This window comes from Brassica rapa, chromosome A01, assembly GCF_000309985.2.
Source record: "Brassica rapa cultivar Chiifu-401-42 chromosome A01, CAAS_Brap_v3.01, whole genome shotgun sequence".
Taxonomy (NCBI): Eukaryota; Viridiplantae; Streptophyta; class Magnoliopsida; order Brassicales; family Brassicaceae; genus Brassica; species Brassica rapa.
The window spans coordinates 21491834-21510563 of NC_024795.2; the positions used below are offsets into that span (position 1 = coordinate 21491834).

Below are 18730 nucleotides of genomic sequence, written 5' to 3' on the forward strand. Positions count from 1 at the left end.
ATAGATTTCGATTACAAAAGCCTAAGAAAAAAACGATTAAACCTAAAAGTAGATAGTTTCACTTTTGACTATAGAAAAGAACAACTAGAACTAAGCTTTCCAGACTAATATGTTGTACTCTTACTCTATTAATTAACAAAACACTATATTTGATCTTAATTTTGGTTTTACTGCATTATTTTCTGTTTCCATAGTATCATGAAAAACCTGTTTAATTTACCGTAACACAAAACATATGATTTTAAGCAAATCTATGTGCCTACGTAGCATAGTAGTAGCTATTTAGTTATTACAACAAAAATATAAGTAACTACAAGTTAGTTAGAGAAAGCTAAAAAAATATGGCCGATTTATTTATTTTTTAGATAAATGGCTATTATGGTTAAAAATAAATATTTATAATTTTAGTGACTAATTCTATATTTTGTACATTTGTTAAATAAAAATTTTGGAGTTTTTGCCGGTTAATTATAGAATGACACCCGCACAACCCACCCCACTACACACACACACACATATATATATATATATATATATATATATATATGAGTATTGATACTTACAATTTACGAGTTAAATATCATAAAATTGATATATCAAACCGAGGGCCGGCCCTGAAATTTTGGGGGCCTGTTGCGAATGTTTCACCTAACATGGTTCAGGGCCGGCCTTGATCAAACCAAAAACGATGTTTTAACGAACCACACGAATACATCAATCATTTATCTTTTAAGTATCATATGTCGATTCAAATTCAGTGATCGGGATCTATGAATCCTTTGATTCCTTTCTATAAGCCAAACATGAAGATAGTTTATAGGTTTTCATTTGGTTTGGTTTGGAAATAGGGTATAAATGTAGCAAAATTTTCATGTTTACCAGTTTTTGGTATTATTATTCATGTTTACCACTTTTTTGTATCATTATTCATGTTTACCATCATTAAATAAATATTTTCAAAAATATCATTTTCATTAAGTGGCAAAAGACTTTTATATTTTTGTTCTATATATATATAATATATAATTATTTAAATAAAAATATTTTTTTTATGTTTTTAAATTATTATTTTTCAAATTTGAACGTTTTTATAACTTTGTTTTGAATTTTTCTTTTCAATGTTTTTTTAAAATGTTTTTCAATTTTTTTTAATCTTTTTCAAAAAAATTTTGAAAATTATTTTTGAATTAAAAAAAATAATCTTTTTTAAATATTTTTGAAAATATTTATTTATATTTATTAGAATCCTAAATTTTTACATTTCAAAAACCCTACTTCACCTCTTAATTCTAAATCCTAACTTTATTAGTTAATCTTAAGATTATAAATGTCTTTTATTCTTCATTAAAATTGAGAACAAAAGTGGTTATTGTAAACATGAAAAGTGGTACCATGGATGTTGTATTTTTGGTAATTTTTCATAAATGAGGTATTTTTGGTAATTTTCCATACACGATGCTTTCATTATGGTTTTCATCTTCTCTAAAAAAATTTCATGACTTTTGATTAGTATGTCGGATTAAGCAGATATGCGATTTCGCATTTGTTTGTCCAAGAGCCTGAGTAAATGAGCAAAACTCCCGTCTCCAACTCAAATTACTGCAGCTTGGAAAGCATAGTGGATTAGGAATGTGGTGGTACTATTTCTAACATCCTCTGCCATAATTTGCAGAATGGCAGTCGCTGATTCCAATTAATGATTAGTATAGCTGATGTTCAGAAGATTAATGGTGAGGCCTCTCCACACAACCTCCAAGAACAATGACATGAAAAATAAATGCTCCCTCGATTCCATAGTACTCATACATAGCAAACACATGATAGTCTATTCATGCAATCTTCGCTTTGTGAGTCGACATCACTGGACCAGACCAAAGGAATGTCGAGCTATTTGACTTCTTCATCTGTGTTTCTTACATATGATATACTTATTTATATGTGATGACATTTTGATTTCTTAACGAACTATATCAGAGTATGTCCAGCGTAGTTTGTGGTCGATAGCACTTGGTGCCACATCTGGGGGATGCTGGTTTTTCATTCTTAGGATCCTGTCTCCATACATTTTCCCTCTATTTAGGTCCTCATATATAATCGCAATGTTCATCACAAAAGTAAACGCAAGGTGGTAGAGTCGAGCTAAAAATCTGCACCGTATGATACAGTACAGTTGATTTTGATACGGATTCCATATTTCCATCGTAGCTTGATATAAACTTTGTTCAGAATTTGGACTTTCGTTAATAAGATCACGCCTGCCACTCACAAGTATATTGCAACAAGGCTATTCACATATATCTCAAAAGCTGGACTCTATGGAGAACGAGCTGATTCTGGTGCTTAACCATGTCTCTTGTTTAGCTTCTGTACTCCATGGACTCACTGACACTCCACCCTATGTTCAGTCACATATCAAGGGTAATCTAAACTAGCATTTTCACTTCATTATTACACCTTGTAGACTTAGCGTTGAACCTTTGCTTTCTACCAAGTGCATCAATTTGAAATTTCAGATATTTCAAATCTTCATAATTGTGAATAAGTGTGTTTTAACAGTTTATCTGAGATTTTAGAGACAATGTTCCCCTTTATAAAGCCATTAGTATTATTTCCCATACTAAATACTGGCACTATTTTATAAAATATGTTTATTTTGATTTTTGAACATACTAGTATTAGAAATTATAATTAAGATAACATTAAAATTTTGATGTTTATAATTTACAACAGTTCAATATAGATACAATATATATATATATATATAATGTTAATATTTGTTTCAAAACCAACATAATCATTAAATATGATCGAACAACAAAAGTAAATATCTTGCAAAAGCACAATTAAATGTCAACTTAGTTTTGAAGATAATTGAGGCTATTATATTTTGTAGTCATTTTCTTATTCTCTCACTCACGTTTACTTTTTTGGTCATATTCTTTTATATCCCTTATATATTAAAAGAGAAGCATTGTAATAAATGTATTCATATTATAATAGACACGTGGCAGCTTCACAATGATTTGATAATAAATATGCTAACGCGTTCACACTATAATCATAAATGTGTTCACACTACATACTTTGTGATTTTTTTTAATATAAAACTCACATACATAGTTCCAATAAAACTCTAGATTTTTCGGTTCGAATAAAAATAGATAACGAATCAAAAGCTAAACTATATATATATTATTTTTATTGTTTACGGATAAAATTGAGCAAAATATTCATAAATTTTGATTCGATTTGTTATCCGTTTTGATTTGAACCAAAAAATCTTGATATTTGAAACTCTACGAAACAAATCAAATACTAAAATACAATATCCAAAAAAGAAACAAATCACTAATACCAATATTTTTAGGAACATATATCTAATTTGATATGTTATATGCATATATATACATATATGAAAATAATTATATATATATGTTATATATATTATACTTTATATCAGTTTTACAATATAAATTTATTATATTAGGTACTAGAATTAAAAGGTTATATAATGTTTTATTTTTGTAATAAAATGTTATTATTAAATTATTTTAAAAATTTTATTTTATTTACAATCAAATCAAATATTCTTTAAAATTCTAAAACATTTCGGATATCCGAGTCACCGAATATCTAGGTGGCTAAAAATCGAATCGACAAAAATGCTTCCAAATATCCAAATACTTGATATGTGTCCACCCCTATTTACGAATGTAATTTTATTTTCTTTTGATGAAAAAATGACCAATGTCAAGGTCTTTTTTATTTTAAATAAATTTTAATTTTATCTTTCATGTATTATTCTAAACAAAAATATCATTTAATATTAATTAACAATATCTTTATATATTTTTCAACTATTTTTATATACTTTTTACATAAATATACATGTGCACCTTGATGTGAGCATCTTATAACTAAGTATTCACCACAGCTGAAGTATCTAATTTTTTTGAAAGTTGAAATATTTTTTCTTAATGTTTCTTTCACTATTGACCAAATTGTAGTTAAATGATTTGTCTTAATAATTTTCTTTTCTTTTTCTTAAACTATTATCTGTTTAAAAACTATAATATGAAACTATTGGTTCGACATGACGACTATCTAAACTTCATAATATAAAAATAAACATATAATATTAATTTTAGGTTTTTATCTGAAAAAACCTAAAAATCAAATGTTTTAACCGAATAAACTAAAATGAATATTAATTTAAAATAATAGTTATATTTTAGAAGATTAAAAACAAAAAAACGTAAAACCTAACTAATATCCAAATTAAACAGATTTATTGCCTTTTTTATTAAAAATAACGAAACTAATAATCATATCCCGTGCAAGGCGCGGGTTATTACCTAGTTTCTTTTTATTCAACGATGCCATTTGCTTCGGCGTTTCTTATTATGAGGGAATCTACGAAAATTCAATAAAAATATATAAGAAAAAAAATCAGAAGTGTATGTTGAATTAAAGTATAGAAAATAAGATATCACCACATTTATCAGACATAAGAACGTGAGAGTTCTTTTAAATGACGTGATAATTAAATGTCAACTATATTAGAACGTGAGAGTTTTCTTTCTTTCTTTTGTCAAGAACGTGGAACTGATAATGCAGAAATTTTAAGGATTTAGTCATTTGGTATTCTAGAAATTTTAAGATTTAACATTATTTTGTCGCCATTTTTTTTAAACAGATGCCACGTGTCAGATTTTAATTTGCTAGATAACTTGTGTTTTAGTATAAAAAGATTTCGTAGATTGATAATGATATGCTGTCTTAACTAAAGAAACAAAAACAAATATTGATCAACTGTAGGCAGATGTTGAACACCATGCGACTGAGGATGAGCACCATGAGGCTGAGGAGATTGATTTTCATATTCATGGAAGACCGAGACCGCCAAACAAATCACCCATGTAACTCCATAAAAATAGGAGTGGGCACGGAGCAGATACTTCCGTAAATTTTAATATTTGTGATTTGTTTCATAGTTTATAGATATCTAATTTTTTGAGTTGTTTTGTTTCGGAAAAATGCAGATATCCGATTTTTTAGATATCTGAAAGATTTACAAATATTTGTGAATATTTATGCATATTTACAAATATCTCGTCCACTTTGTTCAATACGAATAAATCTAAAAAACATTATACAAGTTTATTTTCAAAAATATTTTTATATAATATTAAACAAAAAATAAAAATTGTTGAAACTATGTGTACATAAATTCATTTTTTTATAAAATATAAAATTTTAGTTTTTATAAAGATTTTGTGTATCTTTCTTAATTGAATACTTTTATAGGTAATTTTATAAATAAAATTATTAAAAATATATGTTAAATAAAAATTCTATAAATTATACATTTAGAACTCTCTGTTTAATTGTAGATATACTTCTATTTGTATAAAAACAGAGCATAACGGATATCTGACTCTGAAATTTTTAGTATTTGTGATATGATTCTTTTTTAATGGATATTGGATTTTTAATATTTGCTTTATTTCAAAGTCTTACGGATATACAGATTTTTTGGATCGAAACAAATAACGAATTGAAACAAATTTAACGGATAAAATATCTAGCCCTAATAAGAAATTGTTTAGATGATGATTAATTTGTTTAGTTCAGTTCTTACTTGTTAGATGTCGATTTTGATAAACAATGTATTAAAGAAGAGGCTATTTATTATAGTTTGTAACATTTTTAGTGGTAACGCAAAATTTACAAAGATTAAGGAGCTACTTAAGTACTCCACTCTTGAGAAAGCGTTTGTTCATTATAAAGACCATCCAGCTGCCTTGGTGCCAATTTTGCTATGTTTCGATGGTTAAGCTGGATACTAAATAATAATTAGTAACTACTGTGACTCCATGAGAAAAGCCATTGGATAGGTTCATATGCAGTTATCATAAATTTGAAGTTAAAAAAATTGACCGCGAACTGGTTGTTGTATGCAATTGTAGCAACCGACTGAAAATTGGTGATGATAAAAAAAAATTGGTGATGATCACACTTTCTTAAGAGTGATGGTATTATTCTTTGATGATAACGTTGGCTGGTGTCACAGAAAAAGTTAAATCACTAAAAGCAGTTGTATATTTAACCTTGAAGAATTAATGTGAAAATAATTAAAGTAAACTATATTACTGTGTCTGAGGTAAAAAGAATTGTCTTTTTTGTCAAACGTAAAAAAAAATTCATCTATTTGTCTTTTTGTTTTTACCTTTGATAGTCCTTAGAAACCAAAATTGTTTATTTTAGTATATGAATATTTAGAAAACGTCTACCTACCATTTATTTATTTTTAAAATTTGTAATTAGTTACCAAGGGAACAATTTTTCAAGAACTTGGGTTGAGGAAAATAAATTGTAATTGTTTTCCTTTGGCCAAAAAAATATCTTGGTGTTATTGGAGGAATTGCTACCGGCGACGCAATGTGGTACAGTCGATCTAAAAATCTGCATCCTATAAAACAATATTTGTAATCCAACGTAACTTACTGCCAGTGGGAATTTTGCATCATATGAAAAGATATTTGTATTAGAGATATTTTGTAAATATACATTAAAATAGTGGACCGCTAGCTCATTTGGAGCTTGCAAAATGGGTACCCTACATTTTTGATACTTCGAAGCTGAACCCCACACGTTTTCAATTATTAGCTTACATAACCTGCACTTTCGATTGTGGCTCTTTGTCAGAGTCAGAGCGTCCAAACAAAAATAAATTGAAAGTGAAAACATTAAAAGAAAAGAGAGAGAGAGAAAAGTAAAGGAGATAGCAAGTTGTAAAGTTCAACAATAGGAGTGTTGAGAGAAGATAATCCAAATAAATTTTTGGATGGTTAAGGAAAAAAAACTAATGATTGGTTTGCATTTCACAGATCTAATGATTAATCTTGGTTTAACTTCATGATTCATGATATAGACACACTGCTCATTAGGAAAAAGACATATACATTCATAACCAGATGAGGAAAAATATAATTTTTATTTTGTACTAAGAATTAACATTTGTGTCATTGATTTATTAACTCAGAAGGAAAATACTCGAGTATTTTCTGTGCTAAATGGGTGCTTTTACAAACGTTTACATGTATTTATTATGAGTTTAGAAGTCACTGATATGAGAAGCATCAACACCGAAAGTCCACGCTTCTTCATCAACTTTGCCTAATTTTAAATAGCACTTCCTCAAAACTGCGAATCTTCATTACGGGTGGCAGATTTTTTTCATTCACTATTAACTTCTGTCTTCAAGAAACAGACAAAAAGGAAATTGCATAATACGAAACTGAACGAAAAAGGCAAATAAGCGAAAAATAGAGGTGCTAATTTGCACACGAATAAGCGAATACGAGATAGGCACACGAGAACGAATCGTAAATCCATGCTTCATAATTTATAAATTCCACTGACGAAACAGGCCTACAACACAAGAACTTATCAGTATATGATACACGTACTTCTCAGCTCTTGTTTTTTTTCTGAAGATCACCCACCTGAACACTCCAACCTCAGAAGAATGAATGAAATTTTTAAAAGAAAATAGAACTCCAGTGGCTGCTTTTTAAATTGAAACCGTAGGTTCCTGTCAGAATACCCATAATATAAACATTAATTGTACACAATGCTTTAAAAGCCTCCCCCCCCTACCAAACTCCCAAAAAATTGTGTGGGTGGGTCTGTTCCGTCTGCTTCTTTCTCCCGGCTCCTACGTCCCTCTTTCGTCTCGTCGGCACAAGCTATAACCGGAACTTCCCAACCACTCGAGTTTTTCTCTTTTCTTTAAGTTAACAAATGTTCTATTAAAGTCTTTCACTCACCAGCTTGCTGCTTCTGATCGACGGGCTTTACCTGAACCGCAGATGGAACCGCGTGTACATACGGAAACCCTGGAGGCACCAGCTGATGTTGCTGCGTCTTCCCCATACCTCCTCCTCCTCCTTTCATGTTACTGGCTGCTGCTGTTGCTGTTGCTGTTGCTGCAGCAGCGATGGCTTTCGCTGGATCTGAAGTGGCGGTAATGGCTCCTGTGGTACAGCCGGATAGAGTGACTGGAGGACATGCGGCAGCGGATGAACCTGGTTGTTGCTGATGTCTTTGAATGTAATAACCACCAGAAGGAGATATAGTGATCTGTTGCTGTTGATGCTGAGATTGCATATAAGGATTAGAGAAGAAAAGCTGGGCTTGCTGCTGCAACCCATGCTTTGGCAACTGTTGCTGTTGTTGTTGAGACTTGGATCCTGAGCTTGTGGTGGGGTTTCCCAGAACTGAAGGACCGTTGTTCCTTCCACCAGCGGAAGAAGCTGCGGATGCAGACTGCAAGTTCTTGGACGGCTGAGATGATGAGTGAGTAGTAGAGGAAGCTTGTCCAGCTTTGTTCACCGCTGATGAAGCCGAAGCAGCTGTTCTTGGGCTCCCACCCGCGCTTTTGGAGACGGAAGACGTTGAAGGTGACCCAACTAACATTGGTGGAGACGGAGCCTGGTTGTTGGTGCCTCCTTGCACTTGCTGCATTGGCGAACCAGACGCCATAGGTTTTGAGTTTGATGCAAAAGATATCTGCGACTGCTGGGGACGGCTTTGCTGTTTATGCGATACGTTTCTTACAGACGATGCAGCGGCAGCAGACGATGATGGCGACAGTATGGACGGAGACTGCGCTTGGGAAGTGTTGGATGTCCTGGGTGAATTGTTTTTCCACTGAGGAGATTGCACTTGAGTGCTGCTTGACTGGACAAGGTTTTGAGGAAATCCTGTATTGGCATTTGTAAACTTAGCGCTTCCGGCGGGTGATACAGAGATATTATGATCAGCGAAACCACTCCCGTTACTCGCCACAGGCCCTTTGGTTCTAGCAGCAGAAGCCGCGACTGAAGTTGCATACCGTTGTTGCTTCTGGAGATACATGGTGGTGTAAGGTTGCTGCAATTGACTCCGTTGCATATGCTGCTGCTGCTGCTGCTGCTGATGTTGGTGTTGCAAATGCTGCAGCTGCTGCTGCTGATGAGACGTCAGCACAGAACTGGAACTCTGTGGCTGAGTAGAACCGTGGTTGAGCAAACGGGATGTATCAACGATGCTACCACTCGTTACAGCAGAAACAGATGCATCAGCTAAGTCGTGCTTGTTAGAGAAAGCAATAGACTGCGCACCATTCAGACCACTCGTTTTCCCTGTTGCTCCTCCTGTTTTCCTTTGTTCTTCCCTCGTATTAGCAGTAGCATTAGACCCCGATTTTCCATCATCTGAAGGAGGACTGTAGTTCATTTTCTGCTGGGCTGCTTGAGCAGCAACATTCGCTGCCATCATTTGATAACCTTGCCTAGCTGCTTCCGGCATGCTGTGGAAGATAGCGTGATTTTGACCAACTGATGACATGTTCAGGGAAGGAGTACTATTAACCCCGTTGAATGTCGCAAAGGTCATGGCATACCCCTGGGACGGAAACGATTCCACACCAGCCTTTGAGACCTGTTGTGATTTCTTTTCGCCATGATTGCTAGAGGATACGACAACTCCACCACCTGGGGCAGCTGAACTCATCAAACCCAAGTTGGGTGGTTGCATCTGCATACCGTAGTTCTGGCCATAGGCAACACTTGAACGAGAACCCCGGCTATCAGCGGTTGATGGGCTGTCTCCTCCTACAGTCTCGCTATGTTGAGTCGCATTTTCTCTAGGTTGCCTCTGCTGGAAACTCAAAGGCTGAGATTGAACTTTGTGAGTTCGAAATCCTTGGGAGTTCCCGGGATTTATCGGTGGTCTCAACTGCTGGTTCTGCAGATGCTTTTGTGCTGCTGAGGAACCAGTAGAAACACTTCCATTCTGGTTACTCGGAGGATAGCTCTGGAGCATTTGACCAGCTTGTTGTTGCTGCTTCTGTGGCTGAGAAAATGAAGGCTGGATCATTTGGGAGGGGTAGAACGAACCATTAAAAAATGGTATCGGCTGGCCAGGAGCTCCTCTATAAGCAGGTGATGCACCAACATGTGCTGGGAGTGGGAATGGATAGCCATTATTCTGCAAGATGGCCAGGTACTGCGTTTCATTGCCTGGCATGCCCGGATAGCTGAAGGTCATTGTTGGGGCACCAGCTGGAGTAGCTGAAGCAGAGCCATTCATGGAGTTCACAGTAGCTGTCGCACCAGGAGAAGCTGTGTTGCCACTAGGAGGTCTAACAGATGCGGCAGCTATTTGAGGCTGTTGGCCCACAGGGAAAATGAGTGCCGGACCATGCTACAACAAAGAATAAATAAAAACAATCAGTTGCAAGAAAGAGGACAAAAATTTTGATATGAGAAGCATGCTTAGATGGACGACTAAAAAGAAACTAACCATGATGTTATTCGTTGCTCCTTGAGGCAGAGCTTGCTGGAGCAATATTTGATTTCTCTGAGCTGTATCTGAGCTTTTGGAAGTAGATTGAGAGTTCTTATCCGGAACAGGATTGGAACTTCTTCCCAAAACAGTCCCCTGAAGTTCTGTGGGAGGCATAAGACTGAGATTGCAGGCCTTGGTCCCATACAATGGAGCTGATCCTGCTGCTGCAGGCCAGAACGGATTCATCTTTGTGAATTGCTGGTGAGATTGAATATTCCGAGCGATATAGCAGTGTGTTGCACATCTCTTAGGCCTCGGTTGGTTAAAAAGTAAATGCGGAGGAGGCTGGAAGAGATTAAAAAAAAGATTAAAATCAGTGAATAAATGTAGAGAGGATTCTTTGAATGGATCGGCAAGCAATGGAAATAACCTGCATTGCCGCAGACGATAAGGAACTAGTATCCGTAGGGACAATTTGCGTTGGCGGCATGTATCTGTTCAATAATCAAAGAGTTTTCTATTAGTTCAAGTGAAACAGAAAAGAGACTTCCACAAAGTTTCACTTGTTCAAAATACAAAAAAAAAATACCCCATTGTTGGAAGACCCCCAGGCCAGCCAGGCATTGACATATGCATAGGTAAAGTGCCAGCTTGAGCTGGAAAATTCAGAAGAAAAGATTAAGAAAAAAAATCAAAACTTGCGCACGAAAAATGAAACGTCTAATTACCTGTTTTATCTGGAACAGAAGGTTGTTGTTGTTGTTGTGGCTGTTTCTGAACATGATGCTTGTTTATCGCACCCACGTGATCAGATTTATCCAAGTCGAGTTTAAGTTCATAACTCCTCTCTGGCTTATGAGGTTCAGTTTCCCCCACCGCACTCTTAGGTCTCTTCTTCTCTTCAGACTCGAGAACCGTCGCATTACCTCCATCTTCCTGCTTTCATCATGCATAAGTGACAAGGTAGAGAACTAAAAAAAGGGGAAAAAGAGAGCCCCGAAAAGACAAATAAAGTAATGATGGATATTATCTCCAATTATCACATTTTATTACCAAACAAAAGTAGGTCCCACTCACCGTTTCCACTTCCGTGGCTTTAGGTTTAGCTTCTGCTGCCACACCTTCCATCTCACCGCCTCTCTCCGATGACGATCTAACCGGCGGTGGGGCCTAAACCGGTTTTTAAAATAAAATCAGGATAATATTAAAAAATGGAGGAAATTAAATTTTAAAAAAAAAAACTGAAACTTACCATCAGATCTATCTCAAACTTCTCTTTCTCCAGTAAGCTTCTGCATGATAAAAAAAAGAAACGTCTCTGAGCACCAGAATTAAAATGAAAAGTCACATTTAACGTATAGATCGTGTGCTTACGGTTTAGCTCCTGAAATGGTAGTAGTAGCTCCGTCACCATCCGATCTAACTCCCGAGGAAGATTCAACTTTCGGCATTACTCTTTCCTCATTGGACAGATTGCTTTCTTTCTTCTCAGCTGATCCCGAATCTAACGCTGCCGTGCTGTCTCTAGCCTGTGGATTTGTCGAATCCAATACTGAGGTGCTTTCTTCAGCAGATCCTGATCTTTTGAGCTGATCACCGGAAGGAGGTTGAGTCTTTGACGGAGCTTCTGCTTCAGATTTAATGGCGCGTGATGGTAAGCTGGGACTGTTCTCGTCGTCGTACTTGACATGCCTTTGCTTCTTTCTTTTAGGAGCTGTAACCAAAGAAAGACAAAATGAGCACAAAAAGAAGAGAAGAGAAGAGAGACATAACAGATCGTTGTGAAAGGAGATAACTTTACCAATGGCATTAAACGAGCTCGAATTAGCAGCAAGTGTGATGGTGGAAGACTGAAGAACCGTTTGAGAATTGGAGATGGGTGAAGATACTTTGGACTTGACATCTACAGTTGTTTTTGTTTTTGCACCTCCCTCGTTAGTGGCAGATTCTTGTTTTGACGTAGCGAGAGGCATCCTCATCATCCCGTACAACACCTCAGCGATCTCGATCTCTATCTCGTCTTGAACAGCCACCACCGGAGATGATGACTTGGGCGGGAGTGGCTTCTGTTTCGTCCCTGACGGCTTCAAATCACAAGGAATATCTTTCTTTAGTAAGATGAAGAGGGAGAGATTGAGTTGAGTCTTTGAGAGACTAACCATCTTTTTCCGGTGGACAGAAACAGTGGATGAAGAAGGAGAAGTGGATACTTGGCGGTGGCTGTGCTCTCCGGAAGCAAGTAAAGCACCGCCGGTGGCACTAGACGCCCATGACTCATGTGGTCTCTTTGTACAAGCTGTGAAAGAAGATATTAGATAAGCAATGAAAAGAGATTTGATCAGCGAGAGAGAGAGATGATGATTCTATTGTAGTTTCCACCTCTCTACCTGACCGAGCTTTTCTAGGAACCGATACGCCGATCATCTCAGATACCGGCGCCGGAGAAGGAGGAGATCTGAAAGTTTTCGACGGTGGCGGAGGAAAGTTCTTCCTCTGGTGATGATTCGAAAGAGACGATGAAAACGAGGCGGGGGAGATATTATTACTCGCCGGAGGAGGAAGCATCTTCACGTCGTCATATTCTTCATCGTCGTTGACACTCTCTTCCGAGCTTTCGTCGCCACCGTCGTGAACCATCATCAACCGTTCTCCTCTCCTCCTTTTGCTCCGGCTGTTTAACCGATCTCTCTCCCGTTCCCTCTCTCTATCACGTTCCCGATCTCGTTCCTTCTTCCCACTCCCTCCTCGATCTCTCAGCCTCGCCGCCTCCGGTAACTCCACCGGACCTTCCTCCTCTGAAACAAAAAGAAAACCATCGGAATCAAACGGTCTGTCTCAGATCTGAAGAAGAGAACGATTTAAATACAAACCTGGAGAATCTCTGAAGCTTCCGGCTCTATGTCTCCGCCGTGACAAGGCGTTTCCGGTAGCCGCCGCCGCCATGGGTACTCTTCTAGCTTCTCTACTTCTATCCATCTTCTTCCCCCTTCCTAACCTCTCTCTCTCTTTCTTTGTTTCTTCTATCTCTCTACTAGCTTCCCATTATCTCCTTTATTTGTGCTCCTCGTAATAAAAGCAGGAGCGAATAGATCCACGGCTCATATCTCTTCCCAGTAAAACCTTTTCGCAATCTTCACCGTCGGTGTGAATGCATCCAACGGTCTCAAACTGATACAACAACATCTCCACCCTCCATTTTAGAGATCTCACATCAATATCCTATTTTTTTCTTTTTATTATTACCGAAAACGTACTCTTTTATTATTTCAATAGTCAGCATCCGCTGTGGGACCCATACAAAAATGAGTAATACTAGTGTCTAAAATATACTCCAAAAATAATATTTTTTATTGTTTGTTTTTTTAAGAGTTTTTTTAATTAATAATTCGATCTCCGAGTCGGATCATGTTAAAAAAATAATGTGGACTACTATACCAAGTTATTAAACATTAATTTGCCACGTGTCGAGAAATGACATCACACAGGCTGCTGTGTATGTAATCTCTACCGATATTATATTGACTTTTATTGTATCGAGAAATTAAAAAGAAATTGGAAAGAGACTATTAAAATGTTGAACGTATTGAACAAAAGATAATATTATTTAAATTAAAGTGAATTAATAGCACTATAGTTTTGTAATAAAATAGTCGACAAAAAATTGCAATAAAATATTTGTTAAAAGGCTCCTGGGGTAGTGCATTGTTGTCCACTAATCGCGACGACTCGTGTGGAAAAGAAAACAAAATACTGACATATACACGCACAAAATGATAGTATTATTTTTGTTATTTTTACCCAAAATAATGTATCACTGGCCACAACCGGTAAACAAAGACCCTGGTAAAGGCAATATCGATCAAAATGGAATCTTTGTGACCACCTAGACACCGATCTAACCGGTAAAATTAATCATATTAAGTCAATCAAATAGCTAATAGCTTCGTTGTGGCTTTTTGTTTATTTAATTTTCAAATAACTACTTATTTACTGCAGTAAATTAAATAGTTGATATTTACCTTTCTCTAACTATTTAATTATTGATTTATGTTATTATCGCTTATTTATAATTTACCAAAACCATAAAAAAGTCAAATGACTATGAAAAATAATAATATTTTCCGTTTTTATCTTTGAACTTTTAATTCTTAGAATCTAATAGTAAAAGAAAGTCAAAATACCGGCGTTTATTTATCCTATCATTCATGGCTATTAAAACTATTATTTATCTAATTTTCTAATAATTAAATATCTGTTTGAGAAACAAAAATCATAGTATATTTGATTATTTCTATGTTAGATGGAAAAGTTAGTCAGACTGATATAACTGAAAAATTCTGTAACTAATTAAACATATGTTAATATAAGGATAGTTCAATAATAATAAATTATTTGGTTAAGACACTGGTGAGATTATCTATTCTATACTAAAAGCCAAATATAAAGGGATTATAGGATGTCCACGTCGACAATTATATTTGGCCAAATAAAATATTTCATTAATCCACGCTGGATGTACAAAACTCAACTCTTAATTTCGTATGGGCTTCATTTTGCTACCTCACTGGCTTCCGACACAATCTATCGGTTCAATTAAAAAAAAAAAAACCTCGACAGCGAACACGAGGGTCTCCGCCTCTCAAGAGGATCTACTCCTCTAACTCTTCATTTTCACTGTTTCTCTCCATCGTTTCAGTTCTCCCGATCTACATTTCCACAATCAATTCTCCACTACATCTCGATCCATCAATTTCTTCTTAATGGATGCGTTTCTCTTTGCTCTTTCTCTGCTACTTTATATACTCATTCTCTCTCCCGCATGCAAATCTAACCCTAGAACTTCTCTAACCACAATCCATGGCGCCGAAACCGAATGGAAAATCCCCTATCACCTCCGAGTCTGATGATAACGTCATGTTCTTCCGAGATGTCTCACCGGGTCCACACGAAACCCAGCTTCGTTTCCGCTTGATTCATTTCTGGGAGGCTTGGAACCCTCTAAAGAAGACACTTATTGGCATTGAGATGCTTCTTATCGACGAACAGGTACTTGATTTCACCGATCATCGTTTTTTTGATTTGTTGTGTTTTAGATCGTCATTTAGGTCTCACTTATATTTAGTAGATTATAAGATCTCACTTATATTTAGACGCTTAGTGACGTTTGTTTCTTTTCAAATTTTATATATCTCTAGAAAATTTAAAACAACGCTTTGATTGTTTGTGTATTTTCCGTAGGGAACTGTTATCCAAGGCTTCATTTGCCAGGATGTATTGAGAAATATTTGCCTAAAATGAAGCCTGGATCGGTTTACAAACTCAATAATTTCTACGGATCAAGCAACAAGTCGGTGTATCGGGTTTCTGATCAAGCCGTAATGGTGTCGTTCTCATGGAACTCTGAACTCTCTGTTCTTGAAGACAGTCCCATCCATTTTGATGAAGACAGATTCCGATTTCATTCCTTTCAGGATTTCCAAGCTAGCTGCGATCGCAAAGGAGACCTCTACGGTAATCTCACTTATCCCCAACACTAACTCTAAGTTGCAGTGCTTGATGATTAGAGATATATAAGTATTTCTTGCTGCTGGGAAATAAATCTCGAATTTTGCTTAAAATGCGTTTTAGGTTTGTGAGAATCATTCTGTGAAATATATAAATGACAAATGAAATTCACTAATTCTGTTTGTGACAGTAGAAAGGATTTTTTACTACCCTCGGGTATTGGTTTTTTTTTAGGGTTTTATCGTAGCATAGTGTGCTTAGGATCTGTTAGCTGCTTCGGTTGCTTTAGTACTATGTCTGTTTCGGTTTTGTGTGGTCATGTAATAGTAGATTACTTATTTCGTACTCTTCTTACTTACACGCTTGATGAACAATTGGATAGATGTTGTCGGCCACATGAAGCTTGTTAATGGACAGAGTTTCATTGGGACCCCAGTCCTTGACGAAGTGGAGATAGCAAGGGCGAGGCATGTTCTGGTTCATGTGCAGTCACACGTGTATGTTTTTTTTTAATTTCTTAAACACCCTTTCTCTCTATTTCTATTAACCATTCAGTGATTATATTTTGCAGTGGACCTGTGATGAAGCTCTACCTTTGGGACCAGGCTGCAAAAGAGTTTTGCAAAAAATTCAAATCATACGAAAACACCCCCACCGTGTTATTGGTGACGACCGTTAACACTAAGAGTCTCGGAGGTTACGATTTCTAACTTTAGTATAGCTTTTTTACAGTTACATATCTACTCTTTGTGCTCTTTAAATGGGTTTTGCTTAATACAATAGGTACTCTTGCCCTGACTTCAATGTCATCCTCACGTGTTTTTATGGACTACGATGTCCAACCTACGATCGACTATTTCGGCTGGTAAATATATATATATATATATTTGTGTGTTTACATGTACTCTTTCGCTACATAACCCCATATCAATGACTGACTGGATCAATGCTTACTACTCTGTCTCAGGTTGGGCTCTAACCCACAGAGTGCTGAGGAGGTTAATGCCGAAGTGGTTACTAAACGGGAGACACTGACCATAGGAGAAATATTCTCCTACATCAAGCAGGGATCTACTAAGGTACAACTAGGTGTAAATATTTCTTAGTTATTGATTCAAATCTTTGAGTCTTATATAGCTTTGCGGTGCAGGAGGCTTTTTTTTTAGTGCACGGCTACGATTGATGATGTGGTCCATGGCTCAAACTGGTATTACATATCATGCAGTGGGTGCCATACTAAGGTTACGAAAGGCCCAACTTCGTTGATGTGTTCGAAATGTGGGAAAGTCCACATATCTGGAGTAGCACAATATTTACTCTAAACTCAGAACTCAGTAACGCTTTGAATGGTATTAGCTTCTAATTTTTTCATGACAGGTAACGTGCACAGATATCTGTATATGACAACAGTGAACAAGCTGTTTTTGTACTGCTTGGGGATGCTGGTTTTGAGTTGACTGGGAAGCATGCTTCCGAAATAGTCAGCAACTATTTTGAGGTAACTTTCATCATTCGGTACTCTCAGTGCTGGTCCTCAGGTTGCGATTTAACATAGGTTAACTTGATTATCAGGCTAATGGAAACCAAGGAGTTACCCAAGAGGTGCCTGTCCCGGAAGCTTTACTCAGCACCATCGGCCAGAAACATAACTTTTGTGTGAGAGTTACAAAGCACAACTTAGATGGGAAGTCTCGATTTTTAACTGTGACCAAGATTCTCCCTCTGGACACTCCACTAGTCACAGAAGCTTCGAAAGGAAACAACAATACTGCAACTTCGGAGGAAACATCTGAGACTGGAAACACTGTGTGTGAAGCTTCCAAACACAATGTGGATTCTGCAGAGGGGAGTAAGAGAACTAATGACATTGATGAGATGGGGAAAGCTAAACGCCTCAAGTGTGGGAAGTAGAGCTTCCGTGTGTCGTCTGATATCTTGCATGGGATTGCATTTTAAGTGTTTCTTTCCAGTTTATTATTGACTCATGGTTTCTTTCAGCCTTTCTAATTTTTTTTAACTACTCTGAATGATTATGTTTTGATAATCATTTGTTGCACTACTGTTCTACTTCTTACGGATTATTGCTGTCTCTTTAAGTGTTTTGAAATCTTTACTTATAACAAACAGGTCAATCATTTATGTATTTCAACATATTATCATTTTCATATTTGGATGTGATCCTTAATGCATGAGTTCGAGGGAATTTGCTCATCACCATTTCTAAAACAAAAAACGTGTTCGTTAAGCAATATAATTACTCCAAGTAAATGATATATCAAGAGAAAATCAATCAAATTAATGATATTTCCTTCCAATTACGTAAGATATTATTTGCATATCTTAGGCACTGATTTCCTTCCGTATACTTCCTTAAATATATAATTATTCTTAAAAATTCTACAAAAAGGGAACCCAACTATCTATTTCCCATTGAAATCACCATTGGAAGTGTCTACCAAGCTTTAATCAACGTAAGTGTAAAAAAAATTTAACAGCCAAGAAAATACAAATTGTGGTCCATCTCTCTAACTGGTAATCGTTTTGATTCTAAGGATCGAAATATAGAAGCGATGGAGAACCCACCTCCTGCACGCCCTTCGCAAACTGGAGGTAAACAAATCCTTACTTATGTATTATCCTATAGAAATATTTAGTAATCTCCATCACATGACGTCTATGTTATATTTTCCGTTAGATATACACAGAGTAGTGCCTCTTATACAATTTTATTATCTATGAGTTGTTGTTTTGAGTTATCCTTTAGAAGTTTGATAACTCAAATATTAATTTAGCACCAACAAGGTTTTATGCTTTAGAAGTTGTCTCAATATTTTAAGTTTTACAGTTGGTAATCCAACTAAGAAAAACACTCTCAAAATTTTACTCTCAT

At 35.9% G+C, this 18730-nt stretch overlaps 1 protein-coding gene across 2 annotated transcripts; it reads right to left on the reverse strand.

The window, feature by feature from the left end:
• Positions 1-7383: 7383 nt before the first annotated feature.
• Positions 7384-13446, reverse strand: LOC103834588 (protein TIME FOR COFFEE). 2 transcript variants are annotated; one of them, XM_009110657.3, is made up of 12 exons: positions 13206-13446; positions 12723-13130; positions 12495-12631; positions 12137-12419; positions 11710-12049; positions 11588-11627; positions 11413-11505; positions 11064-11271; positions 10925-10991; positions 10766-10829; positions 10351-10680; positions 7384-10251 (listed from the first exon to the last, which is right to left on the reverse strand). In XM_009110657.3, exons 1-12 carry the CDS (start codon positions 13309-13311, stop codon positions 7825-7827), a joined length of 4503 nt encoding a protein of 1500 aa, XP_009108905.2. In that variant the 5' UTR covers positions 13312-13446; the 3' UTR covers positions 7384-7824. The 2 variants fall into 2 exon arrangements, with proteins under 2 accessions (XP_009108905.2, XP_033141180.1); XM_033285289.1 differs by lacking the exon at positions 13206-13446 and having other exon boundaries at positions 12715-12733.
• Positions 13447-18730: the final 5284 nt, after the last annotated feature.